General features: G+C 60.7%; 9 protein-coding genes across 9 annotated transcripts; 6 read left to right on the top strand and 3 right to left on the bottom strand.

The window, feature by feature from the left end:
- Positions 1-33: 33 nt before the first annotated feature.
- GGTG_11126 (hormone-sensitive lipase) lies at positions 34-4,581 on the bottom strand. The gene is made up of 2 exons (XM_009229006.1): positions 3,271-4,581; positions 34-3,180 (listed from the first exon to the last, which is right to left on the bottom strand). Exons 1-2 carry the CDS (start codon positions 3,360-3,362, stop codon positions 882-884), a joined length of 2,391 nt encoding a protein of 796 aa, XP_009227270.1. The 5' UTR covers positions 3,363-4,581; the 3' UTR covers positions 34-881.
- Positions 4,582-5,098: 517 nt separating this feature from the next.
- Positions 5,099-6,587, top strand: GGTG_11125 (acetylornithine aminotransferase; the record flags this gene model as incomplete). Its single annotated transcript, XM_009229005.1, has 2 exons — positions 5,099-5,218; positions 5,292-6,587. 2 exons carry the CDS (start codon positions 5,099-5,101, stop codon positions 6,585-6,587), a joined length of 1,416 nt encoding a protein of 471 aa, XP_009227269.1.
- Positions 6,588-6,940: 353 nt separating this feature from the next.
- On the top strand, positions 6,941-9,107 carry GGTG_11124 (hypothetical protein; the record flags this gene model as incomplete). The annotated part of the gene is made up of 3 exons (XM_009229004.1): positions 6,941-7,047; positions 7,132-7,848; positions 7,940-9,107. 3 exons carry the CDS (start codon positions 6,941-6,943, stop codon positions 9,105-9,107), a joined length of 1,992 nt encoding a protein of 663 aa, XP_009227268.1.
- Positions 9,108-10,009: 902 nt separating this feature from the next.
- GGTG_11123 (alcohol dehydrogenase) lies at positions 10,010-11,896 on the top strand (the record flags this gene model as incomplete). Its single annotated transcript, XM_009229003.1, has 2 exons — positions 10,010-11,308; positions 11,378-11,896. 2 exons carry the CDS (start codon positions 10,010-10,012, stop codon positions 11,894-11,896), a joined length of 1,818 nt encoding a protein of 605 aa, XP_009227267.1.
- A 593-nt stretch (positions 11,897-12,489) lies between these two features.
- GGTG_11122 (mitochondrial phosphate carrier protein) lies at positions 12,490-14,498 on the top strand. The gene is made up of 3 exons (XM_009229002.1): positions 12,490-12,827; positions 12,971-13,390; positions 13,465-14,498. Exons 1-3 carry the CDS (start codon positions 12,703-12,705, stop codon positions 13,847-13,849), a joined length of 930 nt encoding a protein of 309 aa, XP_009227266.1. The 5' UTR covers positions 12,490-12,702; the 3' UTR covers positions 13,850-14,498.
- Positions 14,499-15,080: 582 nt separating this feature from the next.
- On the top strand, positions 15,081-16,466 carry GGTG_11121 (hypothetical protein; the record flags this gene model as incomplete). Its single annotated transcript, XM_009229001.1, has 2 exons — positions 15,081-15,934; positions 16,038-16,466. Exons 1-2 carry the CDS (start codon positions 15,107-15,109, stop codon positions 16,464-16,466), a joined length of 1,257 nt encoding a protein of 418 aa, XP_009227265.1. The 5' UTR covers positions 15,081-15,106.
- A 485-nt stretch (positions 16,467-16,951) lies between these two features.
- GGTG_11120 (hypothetical protein) lies at positions 16,952-19,417 on the top strand (the record flags this gene model as incomplete). Its single annotated transcript, XM_009229000.1, has 2 exons — positions 16,952-18,581; positions 18,669-19,417. The coding sequence occupies 2 exons, from the start codon at positions 16,952-16,954 to the stop codon at positions 19,415-19,417; spliced, it is 2,379 nt and encodes a 792-aa protein (XP_009227264.1).
- Positions 19,267-19,942, bottom strand: GGTG_11119 (hypothetical protein; the record flags this gene model as incomplete). Its single annotated transcript, XM_009228999.1, has 1 exon — positions 19,267-19,942. The coding sequence occupies one exon, from the start codon at positions 19,940-19,942 to the stop codon at positions 19,484-19,486; it is 459 nt and encodes a 152-aa protein (XP_009227263.1). The 3' UTR covers positions 19,267-19,483.
- Positions 19,943-20,387: 445 nt separating this feature from the next.
- GGTG_11118 (galactose oxidase) lies at positions 20,388-22,817 on the bottom strand (the record flags this gene model as incomplete). Its single annotated transcript, XM_009228998.1, has 1 exon — positions 20,388-22,817. One exon carries the CDS (start codon positions 22,815-22,817, stop codon positions 20,388-20,390), a length of 2,430 nt encoding a protein of 809 aa, XP_009227262.1.
- Positions 22,818-23,521: the final 704 nt, after the last annotated feature.

The raw sequence follows: 23,521 nt of genomic DNA, 5'->3' as shown, positions 1-23,521 counted from the left end.
ACGACGACACACACACACNCNCNCNCNCNCNCNCNCCCCCCTTCCCCCCACTACCGCCACCCTAACCAAGCAAGGCGGCTGACGGAGGGGTGACACGGCGCAAGGCACGGGCGGCAGGCTCCCGCGTCGCTCCCGCGTACCCACCCCCTGCCCTGCCCTGTGGCTCCTTCCGAAAGAGAAAAATCTCGGCAAGCAGAGAGCGCGTGCTGTGATGTATAGGCGGGCGCCGGGGCCGGGCACTAGGTAGGAGAAGCCCGGCGGCCAGCGACAAGGCGGGGTTCGCCGATTCGCGACGGCGAGGCTGGGGGTGCTGGCGCCTCTATGGCTGACCAGCCAGCCAGTCATCACTCATCTCCCCACTCCGAGCTGGAGCTTCCCGTCTGTGTCACGGCGCGAGAGACACAGCCAGACTAGGTGTTTCCGTCTGCCCTCCTCCCCTGCGTCAGCGCCATAGATTACCTGCCCGCGCCTCGCGTTTTCTAGAAGCTCTAGGTTGCAGGTAGTACCCCCCCGTTGTCGCCGTCGCCAAGGGACCATCTTCGTGCTACAACAAGGCGGCGGCGAGCCTTGATGGCGGACCACTTGGCTGGGCTAGTAAGCAGTTGCGGTGTCATGTGAGAGTGAGTTGGTAAGCTGTGTTGACAGGAGTATTACCTGGATGACAGACGTTCGATGGTGGGCGCTGCGCAAAGCATATTAGCGCCGCAGATATCTTGGAAGCAAATATAAAGGCCTGGGCAATGGCAAGGGCTGTAAATCTAATGGAATGCATTCATATCCAAGGAAGAAACCATGCCAGTGGGTTTAAACAGATCAGGTGCTGTCGGATGTGATATAACGAGTGAGAAAAGAAGCGCCATGCCGACATCCTAAAGCATCAATCATTCCTCCTCAATCAGGCCGGTGAGCCCACCAGCCAGTCCCTGCATTCTCCGGCCGAGGAGGTCATCCGAGCTGGCCAAGCGGTTGAGCGCCTTGTCCTTGTACTCCCTCCTCCCTCTGATGCTGCCGTTGTTGCCCTTGAGACTCTTCCTCCGCTTGATATCGGCGTTGCTACCGTTGGCGCCAGCCTCGGACGCCGCCTGGTCGTCGCCCTCACCCGCGTTGCTGCCTTCCTCGGGCTGCTCTTGCTCTGGCTGCTGCTCCGTGGCCGCCTTGCCCCTCGGCCGCGTCATGCTCATCTCTAGCGGCCGATCCCACTCGTCGCCGCTCGACTCGGTGCGCACATGGTGCCTACCCTCGCCCTTCGTCGTAAGGGGCGAGCCGTCGCCGCCTGGCCTCGCAGCGGCCGTCGCCCTGGGGCCGTTCCTGCCTCGGTTGGACGAGACGAGGGCGCGGCGCCTCTCGCGCTCGCGCCGATCCGCCGCCGCAAAAGCCTCCTCGATCCAGCCAGCCGAGCGGTCGATCCACTTGTACGCGGGTGGGTAGATGGTTGGGTACTGCATGAAGCCGTGAGAGACGCCGGGTATCAGGACCGTCTCGGCCACGTCCTTCTCGTTGAACCCGGGCGAAAGGCTGTCGTCGTCCATGTACTCGAACCGCCGCCCGCCCGAGGCGTGCATGGCAGCCTTGACGCGGCGCAGTCGGCCGGCGAAGATGACCGTGTCGTCGACCAGCGGGTCGCGCTCACCCGTCAAAAAGTACGTCTTGGGGAAACGGGCTAGTAGCACGTCGGGCGCGAGCACCGGTGAGAGCAGGTAGTCGGACGAGAAGTCGGGCCGGTTGTGTGGGCCGATATAGAGGATGATCATGGCCCTCATCATCTCGGGCGATAGAATGCGGTCGTTGAAGTACGAGATCATGGATGACGTTGCCAGCCGCGTGCGCAGCGGCTCCGAGTGGTGCGACGATGATGGGGTGTCGGTGACGCCTTTGACGCTGTTGCCGTTGCCGTTGCTGTTCTTGCGCGCCGCCGCCGAGGGCCTCTGTCGTGACGGCTGTTGCTGGGACTTGGTCCACGTGCTTGGCCCCTCATGTGCGTATTCCGGGTGCGGGCTCCGTGCCTTGTCAGCACCCACGCGGGACTGCGCCAGCTCCCTCTCCGATGGTGGCGTGATGGCAAGTGTCGGTTGCTGCTGCTGCTGCTGCGCATCCGGTCCCTCATCCTCATCGTCCGAGTGGTGAGGTGTGCCGACGAGGTTGTTGTACTGCATGCTCTTGCGACGCACGATCCTGCGGTTCGTGTTGCGCACACGCCTGTCTCTAATCAACGACATCTGCTCGTCCGACATCCAGTTCCCAATGTTCATATCGAGACCTGGATAGAACAGGATCAGGGCCTCGGGAAGGGGCAGATCCGTCTGGCCCTGGAACCGGCGCACAGGCGAGTTGCCGCTCTCGATGATCATAAGCGTTGTTGCCGTCGCGAGGTTGCCGCCGGCGCTGTCGCCCGAGAGAATTATTCGCGGCATCTCTATCCCTGGGAGTCCGATGCAGCGGCCCTTGGTGTTGATGATGGTGGTGTAGACGTCGTAGCATTCGTTGAGGGAGTGAGGGTAGGGGAACTCAGGAGCCTTCTTGTAGTCCAGGCTCAGGATGGGGAGGCCCGTCTTGGAAGCCCAGCCTAGCAGCCTATCGTCATTGCATCGAGGGTCCATGGCCACGAACCCGCCGCCAGGGAAGTCGAGCACCATCTTGTTGTGGTGCTCAAGGTCCGAAAGCGGGCCATCGTAGTAGAGCCATCCGTTGACAGGCTCCTTGAAGTCGCTGGTGGCGGGCCGCGGGATGCGGATCTGCCGGGGTGGCCAGCGGCTGAAGCGCGGGCTGATGAGGCTTTGGAGAAAGGCGATGTAGGGCGAGACGCCCTTGTTCCAGCTCACCCGCAGGTGCTCGACCGTGAGGTTGGCCCGGACCTTGCGGACCTTCTCGTCGGCCTTCTCCGTCTGGAAGAGATAGAAGCCCGTAAAGATGATACTGCAAAAATCGCGCAGCCACTTGTTCCGGATCTTCATGGCCGTCCAGAAGCCGGCGTCCAGGGCCGTCAGGACCCAGGTGGCCCGGAAATACGTGGTGTCGTACATGTTGGCCAGCGGCTCAGGGCTGGCCAGGCCCACCAGCGTGCTGAAGTTGCGCGTCGCGTACAGGTAGGCCATGGTGACGACAACAATCTGCCAGGCCGTCAGCCTCCGGCTGAGCACCCTGGACAGGACCTGGAAGATGGGTGGCCCATGTTTGTTCCCTCTGTCGCAACGGGGTACCATGTCAGCGTGTGCGCAATGGCAATATTAGGCGAGAGAAGGCGGCGAGAGAAGGCACGGGCGGTCAGCTTACTTGACCAGGTAGGCGGTCCAGAACGACAGCACAGCCAGCACCTGAAGCCGTCGAGACTTGGTGGAAGGCCTGCCGAGAACATGGTCCAGCATTGTTGATTATTGGGGCAGGCGGCAGCGGTCCGTGAGGACCTGCCAGGCGCTGGAACCGCGGCGAAGGACGGGCGGCACTCTACGCGGACAGGAACCGGTCCCGCAGGCGGGATGGGGCGTTTGGCTCCGAGCCTAAACTATCCGATGGTTCCGATGATCTTGTTCCGATGATCTTGTTCCGACGATCTTGCAGGCTCGCTGCTGGGACAAACAAAGACTCGCATGCAGCCCAAGGACCATTGGCGCATCTACGTCGATCCGGGCCTGAGGTGGGTTCGCGGAGGACGGGTTTCGTCTTCAAGAGCAGCCCCAACTAAGGCAAAGACGCCCGTCGGCTGGGCTGGGTCGGTGTTTTGGTGCTCACCCAGACATGTGACAGAAGGGATGATGGGGCAGTCTGGAGACCCCGGCAGGGAGGGTGTGAAACAAGGCCGACCCGACGGGTGAGACGAAGGCAGCAACAAGACGATTGAGCGTTGGAGGGGAACAGGCGCAGACAGGAGCGCGCCGCAGTAGCGCACTGCGGGAAGAGAGAGGCATGGAGGACAGCGTTCGATCAGCAGTCGAGGAACGGCTCTTGAAGCCAGCTCCAACCAGCCCAAGCCCACGTCAGGCGGGCGCGTGCAGACCGTGAAAGCCGATGGAATGCGGAGCCCCATGGGACTCGACGGGCTTTGTTTGCGGCTGTCCAGCTGGCCGGGAGTGGGTGCTGGGCTAGGGCGAATCCCATAGGGCGAATCCCCTGCGCCATGCCGCTGGCATGTGAAAGGAACCTCGACGCCTTCTGGAAGACCCTGTTCACATGATGACGTCCCCCCACGCCGCGCTGCTTGATTCGCCCATGCGGCGTGCACAGACCCGGCCTGTCGGGAGCACTGCCTTCACGGGTCGACGCGAGCAACAGCCTGACTCGAGGTGGGGGTTCTTAGCCGAGAAGCGAGAAGCCATTGGAAACTGGAGAAGGAGGATGACGATGATGAAAGTTGTCGATTTGAAGACCATCAAATAGACGATTGATGACTACGCCGCCAACCACGGGAAGCCCACGCCTATGGCGCGCGTCTGTCGCATGGCCCGTCCCGCTGTCATTGCCCCGATCTGGCGGGCTGCTCGATTGGCTCTTGGCCGACAGATGGTTGGGCTCTATGCGTGGCTTTTTTACCACTTCGGCCGAGGACAATTGATCGAATCCAAGGTAATGAACTGGAGACCGAACTGGAGACCCCTCCTTACGTAGGCCCCTTGGTCGGGTTTTGATGACGGGCAGTGTCTTGGGTCAAAGAGTCAATCTGGGGAGCGATATCGGCATCGTTTCTTGTGGGTGCAGTGTCTGGGGAGCCGTTTCAATGGAGACGTCTCCTGCAAATGTGACCTGGCATGCATGCAGGGTAATTGGAACCCCAAAGTCACACAATCGGAGCCGTCCATTGCGCTGCTCCTGAAGGAAACATGGCTAAACTACTCCAGCTGCGGTTCTGATTAGCCGGCTAACATTCCGAAAATTCTGAATTTGACTCACTGCGCCATCCTATCGATAGCAGCTGTGACAGCTACGAGGTGCCGCGGTCGGGCTCTAATAAACGTTCTCACCGGATCCAGATCTCCCGGTGACGCATCACCAACTCCTATTGTCGTTCTTCCTTATATTTCTTGTTTTGAGCGTCAATTGACTTGGCTCCGAGTCGCCCGCGTCTACCAGACACCCGTCTTCGTACCTGTCTTCGTCCACCGCAAAAATGGCGTTCCGATATGTTTCCAAAAGGATACCCGCCAATTTGGCATCGCACTCCCGTTCTTTTAGATTCTCCTCAGCTGCCGCTGCCGCAGCAGTAGCGAAAGGCAAGCTCAAAGAGCAGGTACGATCTGGTCTGTCTTTGGCAACTGCTTCCGTTCTGAACTGATCGTGTTTTTGTGTCTGCTTTGCAACAGCCTCCAGGCCCAGCTCCAGGCCCAGCTCCAAACATCCTGTCCCATCCCGACCCCGCCGACGGTTCGCGGAGCGCCTCGCTCGTCAACGAAAATGCCCCCTACATGGTGGCAACGTACTCGCGCCCGCCGCCCGTCTTCGTCCGCGGCAATGGCTCGTACTTGTGGGATATCGAAAACAGGAAGTACCTCGACTTCACCGCCGGCATCGCCGTCACCGGCCTGGGCCACTGTGACCCTGAGATTGCCGAGATACTGGCTGACCAGGCGCAAACCCTGGTGCACACCTCCAACCTCTACTACAACCCCTGGACCCTCTCGCTGCAAAGGCTGCTGGTAGAAAAGACCAAATCCGGGAACGGCATGCATGATGCCTCGGCCGCCTTCATCTGCAACTCGGGCTCCGAGGCCAACGAGGCCGCCATCAAGTTCGCCCGCAAGGTCGGCAAGGTCGTCGACCCGTCGGGCGCAAAGACCGAGATCGTGTCCTTCACCAACGCCTTCCACGGCCGCACCATGGGCTCCCTCTCGGCCACGCACAACCCCAAGTACCAGGAGCCATTCGCGCCCATGGTGCCCGGCTTCGTGCAGGGCCAGTACAACGACGTGGCCGGGCTCGCGGACCTGGTCACGGAGCGGACGTGCGGCGTCATCGTCGAGCTGATCCAGGGTGAGGGCGGCGTGCGCGTGGCGGACGAGGCCTTCATGGTGGCCCTGGCCCGCCGCTGCCGCGAGGTCGGCGCCGTGCTCGTCCACGACGAGATCCAGTGCGGCCTGGCCCGCACCGGCCGCCTGTGGGCGCACTCGGCGCTCCCCGCCGAGGCCCACCCGGACATCGTGACGACGGCCAAGGCCCTGGGCAACGGCTTCCCCATCGGCGCCGCCATCGTCAACGCCCGCGTCGCCGACCAGATCAAGGTCGGCGACCACGGCACCACGTACGGCGGCAACCCGCTCGCGTGCCGCCTCGCCCACCACGTGCTCGAGCGCCTGGCGGACCCGAAGCTGCAGGTCTCGGTCATGGCCAAGGGTGCCGTGCTCGCGAGCGGCCTGAACCAGTTCTGGCGCAAGTACCCGGCCCTCATCTCGGAGATCAGGGGCCGCGGCCTGATCCTGGGCCTGCAGCTCACGTCGGACCCGACCCCGATACTGACGGCGGCGAGGGAGAGGGGGCTGTTGGTCATCACGGCGGGTCAGAACACGATCCGATTCGTGCCGAACCTGCTCATCACCGAGGGTGAGATCCAGGAGGGGCTCCGCAAACTAGACCAGGCCATCGCTGCGACACAAGCATCATGATGCAGTAGTGCGAGTATTTCCGGCATCCAAGCTATGGCGCTCGATTTGGTGTCCCAAGTGAGCCGTATGTCAACCGTCAAATAAAAACGGATTGTGTTTTGAAACCATGTTTTTTTTTTACGCTTGTCGTTCGATACTCGGGCGCCTGGTGGTGGTGCACAAGTGTATGCAGGTGTAGGCCGTACCTTTCATGCTGGGTCAAAAAAGTGGAGTAATTTCCAAGTAGTCTGGCTGCTGCCTGAATGTTTTCCACCTCATGTGTTGGTCGGCCACAACCGGAGTGATTCTCTCTTTTTTTACCACAAATCAAAGCATCAGCCAAGAACAACAACGCCCCGACCAGGGAAGCAGCCATGGCGCAACAAGCGCCCATGCCGGGTCTTGCAGAGATCCTGCGGGCGTTGCCATCCCTGAAGGCCGAGGAGCTCCGACTCTTGAAGGATCGAATGGACCAAATTCTGTAGGTCAACCTAAAGCCATTGACCCAAGGGTGGTGGCCCAGCCAGACTTCAAAGGCGCTGACAACCTGTCCCATCGCTGGCAGCCAAAAAGATATCCTCCTCCATCTGCCCCAAGAGCTTCAACTCTGCGTCCTTGAGGGGCTAAATGTTGATGATATCGGGGCCTGCGTCCACGTGTCACGGTCGTGGCGCAACCTCATGCAGCAGGAGGCTGTAGTCACCACGCTCTCCCGCATCAACTACCCGGGTCTTTACCAGATGGTCCAGTGTCGCTATGACACCAGGGTGGCGGTGACCGGCAACAAACCCAACCAGGGTGGCGGTGGGGTTTTACGTACCCTCCATCGGCGCGCCTATTTCAAGGCGCTTCATGGAACCATGCGCCGCCGACGTGGGATGTTTGGCTCTTTGTACTCCCATCGCTGGTGGCACCGTTCCGACCCCGACGAGGCTGACGGTGTCGAACGGCTGCTGCCAGCTGATGAATGGCGTGGCCATTTCGTGCTGCCCCATGACACCACAGAAATCTTCTGGCCCAAGGATGTAACCAAGTATCGTCGGGCTCCCCTTCCCTCACCTATGCCTGCCGACCTTCCACCTCCAGAATTTGGGAAAGCCAGGTATCACTCCGGTCGGCTCGCGCTGCAGTTCGATGATGACGACCCTCGGGGGCCCTTCGTCGTCGATTACCTCTCTGAAGGAGTCCGAAGGAGGTTTCAGCCACCCGCCCAGCAAGTTAGCTCTTGTAACCTTTTGGCGCTTGGCGACACGCTCATGGTGTGCGGACGTGGAAATCGACTGTATGTGCCATTGTCTGGCTTACGCTTTCCGAATCGCTTCTTGGCAGCAAAACGAACCGTGTCCCCGCTGACCATTGATTACGTGGACCAGCTATGTCTACAACCTATTGCAGCCCGAGCAACCCTGTCGCTCCCTTCACCTCCCGGGGTTGATCAATCAAGACTGCATCGCAACCGCCGGGCCACATGTGGTGGGGATGCTGAGCTTCCACGGCTCCGTAAAGCTGTTCGACTGGACTGCAGATGGTCACATGCGTGACTACGAGGTGTCTGAGCCCACCGAATACGCCCTCGAAGCTTGCCAATATCTGAAAGACTCGCATAAGACCCGGCTCGTGGCGCACCCATTCGCCAAGGGAGTTATGTACCTGATGTTTAACAACATTCTTACAAGCTCGAAGATTACATACACATCCGGCCGTGCAGCGTCTAGCCGAGGCCTCAAAACGGTTGTTTTCGAGATCGTCGACCAGCAGTTTCGGCGAGGATGGTTCACCAAGTTCACCGCGCCGATTGATACATATACCCTTAATGGGCCCATGACTAGCTTTGGCACGCCAACGGACTCGCATGGTTCCATTTGTATAGGGATAATCGATGCGCCCGATGCTCCGGACTCAGACAATATGTCCGACTACGACGCTCTGGCAGCGGTACAGGGTGCCCTCCTCACCTTCAATATCTTCGCGCGCACTTTTGTGAGGACCAATGTGTGGAGTAATGACTTCAAGCACTACTGGGATGGTCTATACGCAGGCTGCTACTCCCACTGGCGTGAAGTCCGGGGTCTAGCAAGGATCGACGTCCCTATTGTCGTCCTTGCTTCCAGCCCAGTGCGGGAACAAAGCCGATACAATCCCGGGGTGGAGCTATACTTGAGCGAATGGGAGGAACAGTCGACTTCTTATCCGCCACAAACGTTCCAAGTCCCTGTGCGGTGCTTCCCTAGATTGAGCCCCGAGCAAAGGGAATCCCCAGTCGCAGCAAAAGACCACACCCTTCCACATCCGGATGACAATATCGAAGAACTGATCGACCATTACGGAATGAGTGTCTACCCTCTCTACACTCTCCTCTCCGATGCCGACTTTCACTTGTCCTACGGGCGCCTCGCGATATTCGGGGACGACGATTTTCTCATCTACATAGGCGACAGAGGATACGCTGCCTGGCGCTTTGCGCTAGAGGGCGATGTTCCAAAGAAGGCAGGGAATGACGACCAGAAACCGGGGCCCTCTCTTCCCAGAAGGAATCACTAGGCTCATTGCCACTCTTGACTAGCTATCGAGAATGGAATCGGGAGCTGCAGTGGATGTTGAATGCGTCGGCAGCCGGAATGGAGGATTCGAGAGGCCTTGGGGCACAGTTCTATCTGCGTTTCCTATCCATTATCCTCTGCTCGGACTCTATAGTTCATATGCTCGGACTGTCGGTTGTCAGCTCAGCAATTGACTTGCAGTCATGACCCAAGAAAAGCTCCCGTTGGGGCCGGAACCATTCGCCGGAATGGCAGAATCGTGCATCTGGGCCTCTGGCTTACCCCTCCCTTGTTTATTAGCTGCACCCGCGGCTGTCTTTCTGGTGTGGTGGGGAGGCATGCTAATGGCGAGCTTCCCTCCGGCCGCCTTCAGGGGCAGTGGCCAAGCCGACCAACCGCAGCAGCCGCCACGCCCAGCGGCACGCTTCAACGGCTGGCGTGCCGTCTCCGGGCGGCCGATGCGCACAACTATACATGCCAAATGCCCAGGAGCCGTCGTTCCGGTAAGCAGCAATCACGCCAGACAATAGCCTAGACCGCTCTGGGAAGGGACACAGCAGAGTGGCATCTGATAATAAGCGCGGGATGCTCCATGCATGGTCCCGGCGTATGCCATGCAACCATCCGTCACCCGCCCTGCCCCGTCCTAGTGAGGGCTTATAGCCTGAAAGCTAGCAAGTTGGAGAAACGACCTGGCCTGATGCAAATCCACGGTTCGGCAGCAAGCAAGCGGGGTAGAGAGTGCCGAGGCCTCGGGCATCTCTCCGCTCGCAGAGATGCTTTGAAATCGGGGTATAAATGCCCGGGACTTGGGTTTCCCGCCAGGCCCCGTTTGGCTTGCACTAGGGGCCCTGAGGAGAGCAATCGTTCACCATCCAGACAGGCACACATAGCTCGGACGCGATGCATTGGCGCCTTGTCCTGTCTCTGGTCGCCGCGGCGGCCACATCAGCCAGCTGTGCCGACGAGGAGACGTACGACTACATCGTCGTCGGCAGCGGGCCCGGCGGGGGGCCCCTGGCGGCCAACCTGGCGCGGGCGGGACACCCGACGCTCCTGCTCGAGGCCGGGGACGACCAGCACGACAACCCCAACATCTCCATCATCTACAACTTCCTCGCCGCGGGCAACGACGAGTCGACGCGCTGGGACTTCTTCGTCAAGCACTCGGAGGACCCGGCCCGGGCGCTCAAGTACGAGCGCCTGACGTGGCGCAAGCCCGACGGCTCCTTCTATGTCGGCCTCGACCCGCCCGAGGGGTCCAAGCAGCTGGGCATCTACTACCCGCGGGCCGGGACGCTGGGGGGCTGCGCGCAGCACAACGCGGGCGTGGCGTTCCTCCCGCCCGGGCGCGACTGGGACGTGGTGGCGAACCTGACGGGCGACCGGTCGTGGGAGGCGGCCAACATGCGCAAGTACTTTGTGCGGCTCGAGAACAACCGGTACCTGCCCAGGGGCACGCGCGGGCACGGGTTCGACGGCTGGCTGGCGACCATCGACACGCCGGCGGGCTGGGCGGGCGAGGACAACGACGGGACCAGGATCGCGCGGGCGCTGGCCGGGGGCATGGGCGTCTCGACTGAGGACCTGCCGGCCCAGCTGGGGAGCGACATCAACGCGGACAGGCCGGACCGCGACCGGCGGCAGGAGTTCGCGTCGCTCGTCAGCCACGCCGACGAGGACGGGTTCCGCAGCAGCCCCAACAACTACATCCGCGCCACCATGGCCGACGCCAAGAAGTACCCCCTCACGCTGAAGCTGGAGAGCTTCGTGACCAAGGTCCTGTTCGACACGTCGCCGTCGGTGGCGGGCGCGCCGAGGGCGGTGGGCGTCGAGGTCCTCCAGGGCAGGCACATGTACTCGGCCGACCCCAACTACAAGGCCGAGGCCAAGGGTAAGAAGATGACGTACCGGGCTAGGAAGGAGGTCATCGTGGCGGGCGGGGCCTTCAACACGCCGCAGATCCTCAAGCTGTCGGGCATCGGGCCCAAGGCGGAGCTGGAGCGGTTCGGGATCCCGCTGGTGGCCGACCTGCCCGGCGTGGGCGAGAACATGGCGGACAACTATGAGGCGCACCTGCTCGCGCTCAAGGAGGGGTCTCCGCTCAACGCGGGCGGGATCCAGACGCTGCTGTTCCGCACGCCGTCGGCGCCGACGGCGGACAGGAACTTTTTCGCGTGGTGCGGGAGCTTCAGCTTCGACGTAAGTGCCAAGCCAAGCCATGATGGGAAGACTACTACCAAAGATGAAGACGCTGACTTGGTTCTCCAGGGTTTCTGGCCCGGGTTCCCCGAAAACTACGGGCCGGAGCAGTTCACGTGCGCCATCGTGCAGATGAACCCCAAGTCGCAGGCGGGCTACGTGCGCCTGCGCTCGGCGGACCCGCGGGACGTGCCTGACATCAACCTACGCTTCTTCGAGCACAACGCGGACCAGGACCTGACGGAGCTGCTCGAGGCCGAGCGGTTCCTGATGGGCGGCGTCTACAACGGCACGGGGCCGTGGAACCCGCTGCACCCGTGTAAAAAGGGGGAGCCGTGCTCGGACTCGCACGTCAAGGAGTACATCCGGGACCAGGCCTACAGCCACCACGCGACATCGAGCGCGCGGATCGGGGCCTCTGACGACCCCATGGCCGTGCTCGACTCCAAGTTCCGCGTCAGGGGCGTCAGGGGCCTGCGCGTGGTGGACGCCTCGGCGTTCCCCGTGGTGCCGGGGGCGTTCCCTGTCGTGCCCGTCATGATGCTGTCTGAGAAGGCGTCGGATGACATCCTGGCCGAGGCTGCGTAGGGTAGCCGGCGACTCAGCCAGCCCGATGTGAGGAAAACGGTAAAAGTCTGGCAAAAGTCTGGCTTTTGGGAATGGCTTGGGGGCTTGGGGGCTTGGTGGCTTGGTGGCTTGGTGCGTGGGCTTGAGGAGAGCACCAAAAACGGATGGGGGCGTAGACAAAGAAAAGACAAATACAGAGTTGGCATTAGGATGGCATTACGGAATCCCATGGCCTGTAGCTGCTGATGTGCCCTGCTATGTCGACCTGAGCCCGTCATCTGAGCACAGTAAGTTGGGTCGCAGTCTGTTGGCGGTGCTCATTGGCCAATTGGAGCTCGCTCTTTAGCTTGGCTCTCTATACAGAGGCACAAAGTGCGAGGCAGTGGCTCAGTGGCTGCGTCTCCTTTATTCCCTTATCTCCGGTAAACGCGGATTCAACGGGTCCATCAACAGCCCGTGGCCAGAAGAAAGTACCCTCTCGGCAAAAATCGCGTGGGCGAGACTTGGCCAAGCCCCGTGACCCGGAAGGAGGTACCCGAATCCACCCGATTACAGCCATTGGATAACTGGGCCGGCGCACCGCCAAGCTGCCCGCCCGGCTAACCTAAAAAAAGCCTCAGAACAGTTTTCCTGGCCGCCAACTATTTTTTTTTTCTTTTCCGATCTTGAAATCTGGGATTTCTACAACACCTCCTCCGACACCACCACGTCCACCGTCGTTGACGACCCCATCTCCACTCAATTTGTCTCTGTCGAGATCTGTCCATTGACGGATCCTTTGCTTGGACCTTTTTCTTTACTTCTTTCACACACACACAACCGTCATCATGGCTCCGAAAGCTGATACCCTGCCGGTCGTCTCCCCCACCGGCCTGGCCCTCTACTCAAGATTCGCCCTCGCCGGTGCCGTCTGCTGTTCCGTCACCCACGGTGCCCTGACCCCCGTCGATGTGTACGTCCCCCAAAAGACTCAAACGACCTCGAAGCTCGTGCGCCTCGTATCCCCGTGGCCGCGTTCTTGGGGTTCAGCCCGCTTCGTGATATCCGGCATACCCAACTTTGGCCAATACTAACATGCACCCACCCGCCGCGCAGCGTCAAGACGAGGATCCAGCTCGACCCCGCCACCTACAACAGGGGCATGATCGGCGGCTTCAAGCAGGTCATCAAGAACGAGGGCGCCGGCGCGCTGCTGACGGGCATCGGCCCCACCTTTGCCGGCTACTTCATGCAGGGCGCCTTCAAGTTCGGCGGCTACGAGTTCTTCAAGCAGCAGTGGATCAACACCGTCGGCCTCGACAACGCCTCGGCCTACCGCACCCCGATCTACATGGCCTCGTCCGCCTCGGCCGAGTTCTTCGCCGACATCGCCCTCTGCCCCCTCGAGGCCACCCGCATCCGCCTCGTCTCGGAGCCCACCTTTGCCAACGGTCTGGTCGGCGGCTTCACCAAGATTGTGCGCACCGAGGGCTTCGGCGCGCTCTACGCCGGATTCGGACCCATCCTGTTCAAGCAGTAAGTTGCGCCGACCCGAGATGGCGGGGTAATGACTTGAGGTGTCTGCTGCTGACGTTTCCCCTCCAATCCAGGGTTCCCTACACCGTCGCCAAGTTCGTCGTCTACGAGAAGGTCGCCGAGGCCGTCTTCCGTACCTACCCCAAAGAGTCCCTCTCGGACGGCCTCCAGACGGCCGCCAACCTGGGCTCCGGTCTGGTCGCCGGTTTCGCCGCCGCCATCATCTCGCAGCCCGCCGACACCATGCTGAGCAAGATCAACAAGACCAAGGGCCTGCCCGGTGAGGGCACCACCAGCCGCCTGATCAAGATCAGCAAGGAGCTCGGCGTCAAGGGCTCCTTCGCCGGCCTCCCCGCCCGTCTGTTCATGGTCGGCACCCTGACCGCCTTCCAGTTCGCCATCTACGGCGACCTGAAGAAGGCCCTCGGCGCCACGGGCGGTGTCGAGATTGCGAAGTAAATAGCAGCGAGCAACGCGTTGCGCGCTTCCCCGGCCCAAGGACGGCCGAGGGAGGGGACCCATAATGAAGCTGGAGTGGGGAAAAAATAGACAGGGAAGGATTTGGGACTGGGAAGGATGGGTTCGGGCTCCGTCTTGCTCTTGCCTGCCTACGCATTTAGACCTGGTCTCGACATTCTGCGCCGGAGTGGCCTTGGACCCCCGCTGTTGGTGTTGTTTTTGTTTTGTCTGTTCTTGAACTACCCGCATTTCTTTTTCTCAAACTCTACGTATCTTTTTTCTCTCTCTCTCTCTCGTCTATGGGTGGTGGCGCGGTGTTCCTCGTTCTTTGTTTGCAATCTTCCAACTCATAGAATGCCGTCGACGAAATCTCTGCATTTTCTTTGCCGCTGCTATCCTAGACATTTGTGGCGCAAACTTTGTTGCTGGGGAAGGGGAATATACTACTTACACCAAAGACGGAAAGAAGATAGAGGAATCATGGGGTCTGCCTGCCCTTTGGGGAAAGGGGTTGTACAACAGTCTAGATAATCTTTATGTGTTGCTTGGCAGCGTAAAGAAGTTGGTTGAGAGAGTGGTTTGTTCGATGCTGGTTGAAGTGCCGAGTCTGATGGTGGCGATTACGGAGGCGAGTGATATAATAAGACGGTTTTTGTGCGTCCCCTTTGCTTTCACTGAGACTTGTTACAGAGACTCCGGAAAAGCCTCTTGTTTGACCGACGCCCATTTTAAACAAGCAACGGGAAACAAATCGGGCCAGCACTTGCACGCCAGCAGGCTGAAGATTTATTTCGGGCTCCCACTTTCGGCTCGTGACATTTGGCTCAGCAGGTGACCAAGTCCGGAAGTGATGCCGTGTATATTAACCCCCTTGGGATACGTGGCAATCGATGCCCTGATGGCATCAAGTCCGTTAGACCGATTTGGGCTATTGAGGAAGGAATGCATGCAGAGATGTTGAGCAAGCACATTCGCAAGCTGCCCATGGCCAACCAATCACATATGATCCTGAGATCACCGGAGCTGCCCGAGCTGAAAGCGCGTCAGACCATTGTGGCAGACGCGGGATGGGCAGTGGCACGACCTCATGAGATGCAGCAGGCCGGGATGGATAGATAAATACGGAGGGGGTAGCTAGATGGATGTCTCGTCGTCGGGCCCAACGTTGATGGCCCATCGACTCTTACTCTTAACACAAATAAACAACACACACACACACACACACACACACACACACACACACACACACACACAACAATGCTAGACACCCCTCTCCCGCACATCCTCCTCCCCATCCTCCTCCCCCTCGCCTTCTACCTCCCGCCCTTCCCCCACCGCGGCGCCGTCTTCGGCGTCCTGATCTGCGCGAACGCCGCCGCCTGCGCCGCCGACGAGTTCCCGCGCGCCGACCGCGTCGCGCGCTACGCCCTCAACGGGCTCTGGATCTTTTACTTCCCGGCCCTCGAGAAGCTGCTGCTGCACGAGCGGCCCGAGCGCGACTTTTGGCGCCTTGGAGGAGGACAGCAGCAGCAGCAGCAGTCCGGCGGGGCGACGACGCGCATGGCGCCCTGGTCGTGGCAAAAGGCGCGCTGGGCCCTCGCGCTCGTCGCTAGCCCCAGGGCCGTGGGGTGGAGTCACGGCTGCTGGCGGGGGCGGCGGCGGAGGGGGGTAGGGGGTGGTGGTGGTGGTGGTGGTGGTGGTGGTGGTGGTGGCGGTGGTGGTGAGGACGTCGCAGGTGACGACGTGCCCGGCCAGAACCAGCACAAGGGGCAGGGGCGCGCCCGCTTCATGCTTGGGCAGCTGGCGCGCGCGCTGGTCGGGACGGTGACGATCGAAGCCGCGACCATGGTTGGCCGCCGGCTGCTGCTGCGGGCGGGCGGCGGCGCGCCGCGGCCGCTGATGGAGCTGCTGATGGGCGCGACGGTGTGGGGGTCGTGGACGGCGCAGTACGGCGTCGCAGCGGCGGCGGGCGTCGGGCTGGGCCTGAGCGAGGCCAAGGACTGGCCGCCCATCTTTGGCAGCGTCGCGGCGGCGGACTCGGTGGCTGGGTTCTGGGGGGAGTTTTGGCACGGAATCCTCCGGCAGGTGAGTTGGGCGGCGTGTTTCCCTCCCCCTCCCCCAACCCGTGTCCCTACTGTTGAGCGTGACAGTTTTGCTGATGGAGGGCTTTTGGTTGGTGATGCCCCAGCCCGCTCTCGGGTTCAGCCACTACTTTGTGCAACGCCTGGGCATCGCCAGGGGCACGCCCGCCGCGCACGCCGTCCACCTGCTGACCGCGTTTGGCTTCAGCGCCCTGTTCCACGCCGTCAGCCTCTACCCGATATCGAGGGGTTATGTCCCGGTGACGGACCTCTGCGCCGGCATGTTTGTCTTCTTTCTTGGGCAGGCGGTTGCTATCCTTGCCGAGACGGCAGCCTCGCGCAGATACCAGGGGCCTCTCTCCGCCGACTCTCCGCGTCGCCTGCCCCGCTGGGTCGGGTACCTGTGGGTTTCGGCGTGGCTCGGGGTTTCTAGCTGGCCATTTGTCCGCATCTATCTGGCACTGGGAGCCATGGAGTGGAGGGCACCGTTCCAGATTCTGGAGCCCTGCTTGAAAGCTCTGGGGTATGTTGTATAAATATTTGTCCCGAACGTCATAACTTGGACGGAACTGTGGTGTTGCACCTTTCTCCTCACACGATGCTCTATTGGCATGGCAGGCCTCACAAGCGGACTTGGACAGACTTGCATGGACAGGCGTCCCATTTAGCCCTCCCGGGCCTGTGCCCTGCACAAGCTTTTGTAGCAGGGAACAACACAACACGTGTTCCAGGCAGTGTTGCCTGCAGTCACCTCCCACACTTAGCTTGCGCTAAATGCGAGGACCGATCAGGGGGGAGAGCGAGGGTGCTGGGCTGCGCCACACAGGGGTCGCAAAATCCTTTGCGATAATCTTCTCCAACCGTGTCCGGCCCTTCTTTTTCTCTCCATCCAACGCGTTTCCATCACCAAGCCGGCAGCGCTTTGTGGGTTTCGCGGCTTGCCCGACCTTGTACCGCGCAAAACAACAGCATTTGGCCTTGATTGACGGAACCTTTCTTTTCCTTTTTCGCGTGTTAAATCATGCGCATTCGGCATGGCTTCACCAGCCACGACGGGGCGGTTTCCAAAATCCTAGGTCGCGCCAAGCGCCTATTGCCTCCCCTCACATTCATCACCTGCCACTATGCCTACTTTGTGGGCGTTTGTCTCATCGCCTCCGTCGTTTTCTGGGGCTCGTCCAGCGAGAACTTCCGCGTTAGCTATGTCGACAGCCTCTACCTCGTCATTTCGGCCATGACCGAGGCCGGGCTAAATACGGTTAACCTAAGCCAGCTCAACACATGGCAGCAGGTTATACTGTTCGTCCTTATTATACTCGGCAGCTCCATTTGGGTTTCGATTTGGACGGTGCTGGCGCGTAAGCACGCGTTTGAAAGGCGCTTCGACGACATCGTCAAGGTCGCCCGCGCTAAAAGGGCACTCGGCGCCGTGTCTCCCGGCCTCGTCCTGCGTCGCATCATGTCCATACCTCGGTCGGCTCGCTCTAACGTGCCAACTCCAGGCCTTGGGGACCCGCTCCAGCTTCCGACACATTCAAGCAAACGCCCGAACGGCTTGGGCATCACGTCAAATGAAGGACCCGGGCCGTTATCCCCACCCATCTCTCGGGAGCCCATTCCGAAGCGCGCAAGCAGAGATTCCGTTTCCGCGATCGCGCCCCCGGCCGAGACCGTGGCCACGCCCACCCCCGCGGCCGAAAAAAACCCCGACGACGCGGTGACGCCTTTACCCGCACCGGGGAGTCCCGCGCCCGGTCCTTCCGACACAGCGTCACCTCGGAACCCCGAGAGTGGGCGGATAGTGTTTGCCGACGGCGTACGCGATGCGCCCTTGCGGAGGAGACCCGTTCCCAAGATGGCCACGGGCCCCCCGCAGTCGGAAACAGGCAGCGCCCAGCCCAAAACCCTGCGAGAGTTCCTGGACAACACGCCCGCCCTCCGCAACGGCCAGTTCCACGACCTTAGCAGCGACGAGCGCGACCAGCTCGGCGGCTGCGAGTACCGCGCCCTCAAAGTGCTGGCTATGATCGTGCCCGTTTACTTCGTTATGTGGCAGCTCCTTGGGTGCCTCGCGCTCGGCGCTTGGATCAACAACAATATGCCCGATACCGCCACCGCCAACGGTATCAGGCCGTGGTGGCTTGGAGTGTTTAACGGCGTTTCGGCCTTCAACAATTCAGGCATGTCGCTGCTCGACGCCAACATGATCCCTTTCCAGCAGGCCTATTTTGTCCTTATCACGATGGGCCTTATGATTCTGGCCGGGAATACAGCATACCCGCTATTCTTACGATTGATTATTTGGAGCGTACTTTGGCTACTTAGGCGGGCAACGAACGAGAACGAATGCGCCGAACTCAAAGCGACGTTAGAGTTTATCCTCAAATACCCGCGCCGCGTTTACACCAACCTTTTCCCTTCCGGCCCTACTTGGTGGCTGCTTTTCATGGTCATCCTGTTAAACTCGGTCGATTGGGTTGCGTTTGAACTTTTAAATTTCGGAAATCCGGTTATCGAAAGCATCCCTGTAGGCCCGAGAGTTCTCGACGGCCTTTTCCAAGCGCTTGCTGTTCGTTCGGGCGGCTTTTACGTCGTGCCTCCGGCCAAGTTATATATCGGCCTGCAAGTGTTATACGTAATTATGATGTACAGTAAGTTAATGCACCCGAATTCCGTCCCTTTACTTTTTTACCGCCGAGGACCAAAGGCTGGCTAACATGGCGATTATTATTGAAAAGTTTCCGTTTACCCTGTCGTAATCACAATGCGACACTCAAATGTGTACGAGGAGCGGAGTTTGGGTATCTACGCAGGCGATGAGGCCGCCCTCGCGGACCCCGAAGCGGGGCCTGCCTGGCCCGGCTTTAGCGAGCCTCTCGTTCAAGGCGCAACACCCAGCGTCGCTCGAGGCAAGAGCCGCCCGGGGCTCGACGTGGGACACGCGCTACGGCGGACGTTTACCCCCTGGCACGGCGTGGGCGCATGGCCGGGCGCGTGGCCGGCGGGCGAAAGGGCGCAGGGGACGGCGGCCGCAACCCCCGGTTCAGCGACGACGACCACTGCAGCGTGGCCGTCGCGCATTAGCTTCATCTCGCAGCAGATCCACGGACAGCTAGCGCACGACATTTGGTGGCTGGTGCTGGCGGTGCTCGTAATCGCAACTATCGAAACGTCGCACTTCCTCGGGGACCCTGTTTCGTGGTCCGTCTTCAACATCATTTTCGAGGTCGTGTCCGCCTACGGGTGCGTGGGCATTAGTGTTGGCGTGCCTTTCGACAGCTTTAGCTTCAGCGGCGGCTGGCAGCCAGGGAGCAAGCTTGTGCTTTGCCTCGTCATGCTCCGGGGCCGTCACAGAGGCTTGCCGGTCGCGCTGGACCGGGCCGTTAGGCTGCCGGGGGAGCAGCTGCACGCGGAGGAGGATGAGGACCACCGGATCCGTAGGAGCATGAGCTTCTCCGTCAGTCGTAGGGCTAGTGTCGATATTTAAGGACGGGAGATAGTTCTTGTTTCTTTTCGTGCTTTGAATGTTTAGCATATTTTGATTTTTTTTCAGCTACCCGTTTCGGTGCAGGTCGCGGCATAAGGCTAACACGACGGTGTGGGGCGCCAGGTTGTAGCCCATAAGCGTATCCCACTGGTTCCCGTGCCGCGGCCCATCTCGGATGCGATAGGGCGCAGGTGCAGGTTCTCCTTGATGCAGGCCTCGAAGTACTCGTACTGGGGCGGCGGCCCGGCTGTCGCCGTGGATGGCCTGGGGCTCCATCGAGGCCAGAAGCTCGGCGCACACGTCCAGGTTGCGGGCCAGCTCGAGCAAGAGGCAGGTGATGGTGTCCGACGTGGTCTCAGAGCCCGCGAGCAGGATCTCGGCCATCCGGTCGATGATGTCGCGCGTGCTCATCGGGCTGCCGCTGTCGGGCTCGCGACCCTCGCTAGTGGTCGTCTCTGCCAATACGGAAAGCCCCGGGACAGACAAAACTCGCATGTCCGGAGCAACGTCGCGCAGATCGCCCATCAGGTCGACTTGATGCCGTTTTCCCTTTCCGCCAGGGGGGCCGACCAGATACGGTCCTCGTACTTTTGCAGCAGATCCCGGACCAAAAGGCTTACTTAGGGGGTGTATTACAAAAAAAAAAGTACATTGTAAAAAGGAGGTTTTAGGCATAAATATAAGCTGCTTAAAGCATTGGAAAAGCGGTCCCTTTGCCTGGGAGCGTATAACGCTTCCAGGCATTAGGAGGGAAGCCTAGTAAGCAAGGAGGACAGGGGAGTTACGTGTATATAAAGGGCAGAGACCCCTACGGGGCCCTGCACTTCAGATCCTTTCCTCCTTAGAGCAAATCAACCGGAATAGCCTCATACCGTGCCTATCCCTTCTGCCTGCAATAACATTAAAATTAAAAGCGTAAGGATCGTGACTTTTTTTTTCCCCAGAGACCAACCACACCAGGTGTCATCGATCAGCCCCAGAGAGCCACCTTGGCCTTGGCCTTGGCCGTCAGGGTGACCTGGACCGTCCTGGCGACGCTGGGCACGCCCGAGGGCGACATGGCAAAGAGGTACCAGAAGCCCGGCGTCAGGACGCCGTAGTCGGCCGGCAGCTTGGCCTCGACCTTGCCGTCGGCGCGCACGTTGATGTCGGTGAGCGGCACGCGGCGCTGGTCAGTGTTGACCGAGTGGGTGACGGTGCCGACACGGACGAGCGAGAACTTGCAGTCCTTGACGTTTTCGGCGCCGCCCACGGAGAAGACGAGCGTCTCGCCCGCGTTGACGCGCTCACGCTCAAGGTTGGCAATGGCAGGGCGGTCGGCGCGTGAGCCGTCGGCCTTGAACAGGTAGGGTGGCTCGAAGATCTCGCCGTCGGCATGGTCAACCGTCTTGTCGCAGCGCGCGGAGCTGCCCTTGATCTTGTTGACGTAGCACAGGCCGCCACCGCCGACAAAGACGGTGGCGTCGGGCAGGAGGATCGAGACGGAGTGGTAGTTGCGCGGCACAGCCATGGGCGCCATCTGCGACCACGTCTTGGAGGCCGGGTCGAACACCTCGGGGATGAGGATGCCGTCCGTGTTGGTGAAGACAAGGGCCTTGCGCTGACCGCCCGTGACGATGACACGACCGTCGGGCAGGACGACCGTGTTGGCAAAGGCGCGGGGGAAGGCCATGTCGCCGACGCGCTCAACGTTGGAGCGGGTGCCCGGCTCGCCGATGGTGGTGATGTGGGCGTGGGTGTTGCCGTCGGACTTGTCGTAGTCCTGAGCGCCACCAGCCGTCAGGATCTTTCCGGCCGTGGCGTCGTACATGACAAAGGTGCCGCACATGGCGTCCACGTCGTCGCGCGTGCCGGCCTCGACGATGGCGCCGTAGCCCTTGGTACCGTACCAGTGCTGCTTCTTGGAGGGGCCGGCCTGGAACACGGAGCCTTGGCGCCACGAGAAGAGCCAGGCGTGGTTGTCTTCGCGCCAGATGCCCTCGTGGTCCTTGGTCAGCATGGGCTTGACGTCGGCGTCGGACAGCGCAGACCAGGTGTTGGCGTCGGCGTCGTAGACCTCGCCGTTCTTGCCCGCGCGAGCACCCGAGTAGGCGCCGCCGACGGTGAAAACGCGGCCGTCGGACAGGGTGACAGACGACTGGTAGCCACGGGCCATCTTGAGGTCCTGAACGCGCGAGAAGGAGTCGGTGGCGGGATCGTAGACGCTGACAGCGGCGGCGTCGGAGCCACCCTGGACGAGGATGCGACCGTCAGCTAAGGCGCTGATGCCTGGGCAGAACATGTCGTGCTTGGTGTTGCTAATCTCGCGCTGGCTGACGGCGCCCGTCTTGAGGTCGAAAGATCCAAACTGGGTCAGTCCGCTGGGTCCGCCAAAGGCGTCGACGCCCCAGGACGAGAAGAACATGAGCTTGCTGGGCTCCGGGAACGAGGGAACAACGTAGGCGGCCACGGGGATGACGGGGAAGCGGATAAGGTCAGACCAGCGGCCGACCTTGGAGGCGTCCAGGGCGGCCTCGACGCGAATGGTGGTGTAATGCTGCGCTTTGACCAAGAAGAGAGAGTAGCGAGGCTCGGCGCCCTTGACGTGGCAATCCTTGGTCTGGCTGTCGTACGCGGCCTTCTTGCAGTCCTTGGCGTTTGCGCAGGCCTCGGCACAAGCCTGGGCGCTGGCAACACCGTTGAAAACCCGCTCCGTCTTGCCGTCGTAGTCGGATCCGGGGCAGATGAGGTATTTGGCGTTGGCGCCCTTGAACTCGGTTTGCTGGCCCGGGCAGCTGGCCAAGAAAGCGCCGTCCTGGAGGTCGTTTCCATTGACAGGGGGGATAACAGGCTCCTTTCCAGGAGTACCGGGGACGCTGGTGGGAGGGGATGCGATAGGGGCCGTGCTCGAGGTGGTGGTAGGAGCTGCCGAGGAGGCAGCGGAGGAAGACGTGGTAGGAGCCGCTGTAGGGGCCGCCGTAGGGAGCGCGGAAGACGTGGGAGAGGTGTTATCGCCAGAGTTGCCTCCACCGCTGCCTGCATCGGGCGGCAACTTCCTGATGGCGTCACAGTTGGAATCCTGAGCCCAAATGTGATCCTCCCCGCTCTCGCTGTCCTTGATGTGGCATGTCCTGGCCTCCTTGTCGTAGAAAGCAAGAACACACTTTGGGTTCTCGTGGCAGTAGCCGACGCACTCACGGGTGCCACAGACGTCCTCAATAATCTGCAGAGACTTGCCGCCTGCCTGGTAGGTGGTGCCGTCGCAGATGGAGAAGCTGATTTGTTCGGCAGTGGTCCAGATGGTTTCGGACTCGAGGCAGGATGTGAGATTTGCGACGATGTTTTGAGCTGCAACTGGGCGCATGTGGCTCAGGAGCGCGGCTCCCAGGCCCACGGCCCTGAGCACAGCTGGAGCTGGCATTGTGTTTCGGTTGGGTTGTAAGAGACGTTTAAGAGACGGGAGCGTGCTTGAGCTCGGGTATAGTACAGGTGGTACAGGTGGTACAGGTGGTACAGGTGGCACAGGTATAGGTGGTACAGTTGGTGCGTTGAGACTGGGGCTCGATGCTGGTGATTCTAAATGGCCTTGGTTGTTTGTGTAATACAGGGGTTTTGAGAATGAAAAAGTGCCACGAAGACGCTGATATGTGGATAAAGGCCGACAGGAGATAGGAGGCTTGCTAGTCGTCGGTTCACAACAGAGAAGCGAGCGACTGCGGGTGAGTGAGAGCGAATAGTAATGGTGCCGAAGCTGACCGATAAACGAATGGACGGAAAGACAGGTTCACCACCGAGAGGCTGCTAGCTGCTTCCTGGGGGGTACAAACCTGGAGGAGAAGGAAAAAGATGAAAAGGGTTTCCAAAAGGTGCCCTGAGAGAGAAGGGGAAAGGTGTGCACAAACGAGCGGGTTCCTGCATCCCATATGTACCTACCGAGACTGACCCAAACCGACCCAGACCCGGACAAGGCCGTCCAGATCTCTGGGAGGCCCGCCATCGCGTGTCCATCATCACCCCGGTGCCCTGCTGCCCGCCGAGCCGAGAGAACCCCTGAGTAGATTGACGGGTCCCACCGTCGCCTGGTGGGCCATCGATCGAGAAGCAGGCGAGCCGGGCGCCGAGTCG

The sequence above is a fragment of the Gaeumannomyces tritici genome, assembly GCF_000145635.1.
Source record: "Gaeumannomyces tritici R3-111a-1 unplaced genomic scaffold supercont2.6, whole genome shotgun sequence".
Taxonomy (NCBI): domain Eukaryota; kingdom Fungi; phylum Ascomycota; class Sordariomycetes; order Magnaporthales; family Magnaporthaceae; genus Gaeumannomyces; species Gaeumannomyces tritici.
Note: the sequence above shows the minus strand (reverse complement) of the source record. Positions and strands in the feature narration are given on the sequence as shown.